The sequence below is a fragment of the Petaurus breviceps genome, unplaced genomic scaffold (assembly GCF_028583685.1).
Source record: "Petaurus breviceps papuanus isolate PSGF00001 unplaced genomic scaffold, PetGlider_PUasm1.0 90294, whole genome shotgun sequence".
Taxonomy (NCBI): Eukaryota; Metazoa; Chordata; class Mammalia; order Diprotodontia; family Petauridae; genus Petaurus; species Petaurus breviceps.
Genome location: NW_027187208.1, coordinates 295,124 through 296,430, shown reverse-complemented (window position 1 = coordinate 296,430; position 1,307 = coordinate 295,124). Strand labels below are relative to the sequence as shown.

At 54.2% G+C, this 1,307-nt stretch overlaps 1 protein-coding gene across 1 annotated transcript in view; it reads left to right on the top strand.

Annotated features, from left to right (window-relative positions):
• The first annotated feature begins 345 nt into the window (after positions 1–345).
• Positions 346–1,307, top strand: part of LOC138176906 (zinc finger protein 420-like) — a 42,031-nt gene continuing 41,069 nt past the window's right edge. The window contains exon 1 of the mRNA XM_069107839.1: positions 346–454. Within this exon, the coding sequence (XP_068963940.1) occupies positions 381–454 (74 nt within the window). The 5' untranslated portion in view covers positions 346–380. The remainder of the gene's footprint in view (positions 455–1,307) is intronic.

The following is a 1,307-nucleotide window of genomic DNA, read 5'->3' as shown; positions in this document are numbered from 1 at the left end:
CGCAGAGGAGCCTTCCCGACTCTGGGCCAGTGCTCTCTTCACCTGGGGTCTCCAGCTGCCCCCTAGTGGTGTTTAGTGGAATTCTGATCAGGAGCCTTGGGGTCCTGGTGCATTCTGGGAAATGTCGTTCAAACTCTGTCAGTGCACAGGCGCAGTTTCAAGCTGGTCTATGCCCTTTTCTGAAAACAAGTAGGGAGTATTCCTGAGGATGGTGCGTGAACAGATCAGAGAATGCTAGTGTTCAAGTCAGAGAAAATTCTCTCCCCCTTGTCCCCGCTACCCCATGCTCGGGAGGACGAACGTGTGTGTGTCTTGTTTGTGTCTGTGTTTGCGAACGGGAATTTTGGGAATTGTAGTTCCTGTAGGAGAGGCAGCGGGATATGCGCAGGCGCAGTTCGTCTAAGGCCTGGGGGGGATGGTTATTGTCATTCGTTCCCGGGGAGGCCACCGGCAGGTAAGAAAGGAAGGGAGAGCTGTCTAGCTCCGACCCAATGGAGGTCAAGGGCCCTAGAGCCATTGTGCTCGCATCTTGTGAAAGGAAGTCCGGACCGCCCTTCACGAAAAAGCTCTGTGCAGCGTCGGCCTCCAGGCGCTGCCTTGCTGGAGGCCTCTCTGGTCCTGGGCGGCCTGGTGGGCAGGCCGGAGGTGGTCAGAGCACCGTAGGGCCGGTAGACTTAGATCTTGGCCGAGGCTCTGATTTCATGGGGGTTCTCGACCCCAGAGAGGTTAAGTGACTTGCCCGAAGTCACACAGGAAGTGGCAGGACCAGGCTCGTAACCTAGGTCGTCCTTTACCTGCAAGACAGAGGGTATGGAGGCCACGGGGATAGGGTGGGGAGGCAACGTGGCGATTAGGCGGTCCAGTGACACTAGGCTCCCCACTGCCCAAGACACTCCATCTCTAGTCTCCGGGCATTTTCTCTTGCAATATTTCCCCCTTCTCCCCTCAACCTCCTCCTCCCTCCTCCCCATGCAGGGAAGGCACTCCCTCTTGATCTTCCCCTTGGCTTCCTTCCCTGCTTTCCTTCTAGATCCAGTGTGTGTGTGTGTGTGTGTATAGTTATTTGTGTATCTCATCCATTAGCCTGTAAGCCCCTTGGGAGCTGAGAATGTCCTTTTTCTTTTGTGATATCATAGCGTATAATAGGTGCTCAATAAATGTGTGTTCACTGATAGGAAACTGACTTGAGAGTTCATCCAGTCCAGGGCTCTTAACCTTGTGTGTGTGTGTGTGTGTGTGTGTGTGTGTGTGTGTGTGTGTGAAAGAGAGAGAGAGAGAGAGAGAGAGAGAGAGAGAGAGAGAGAGAG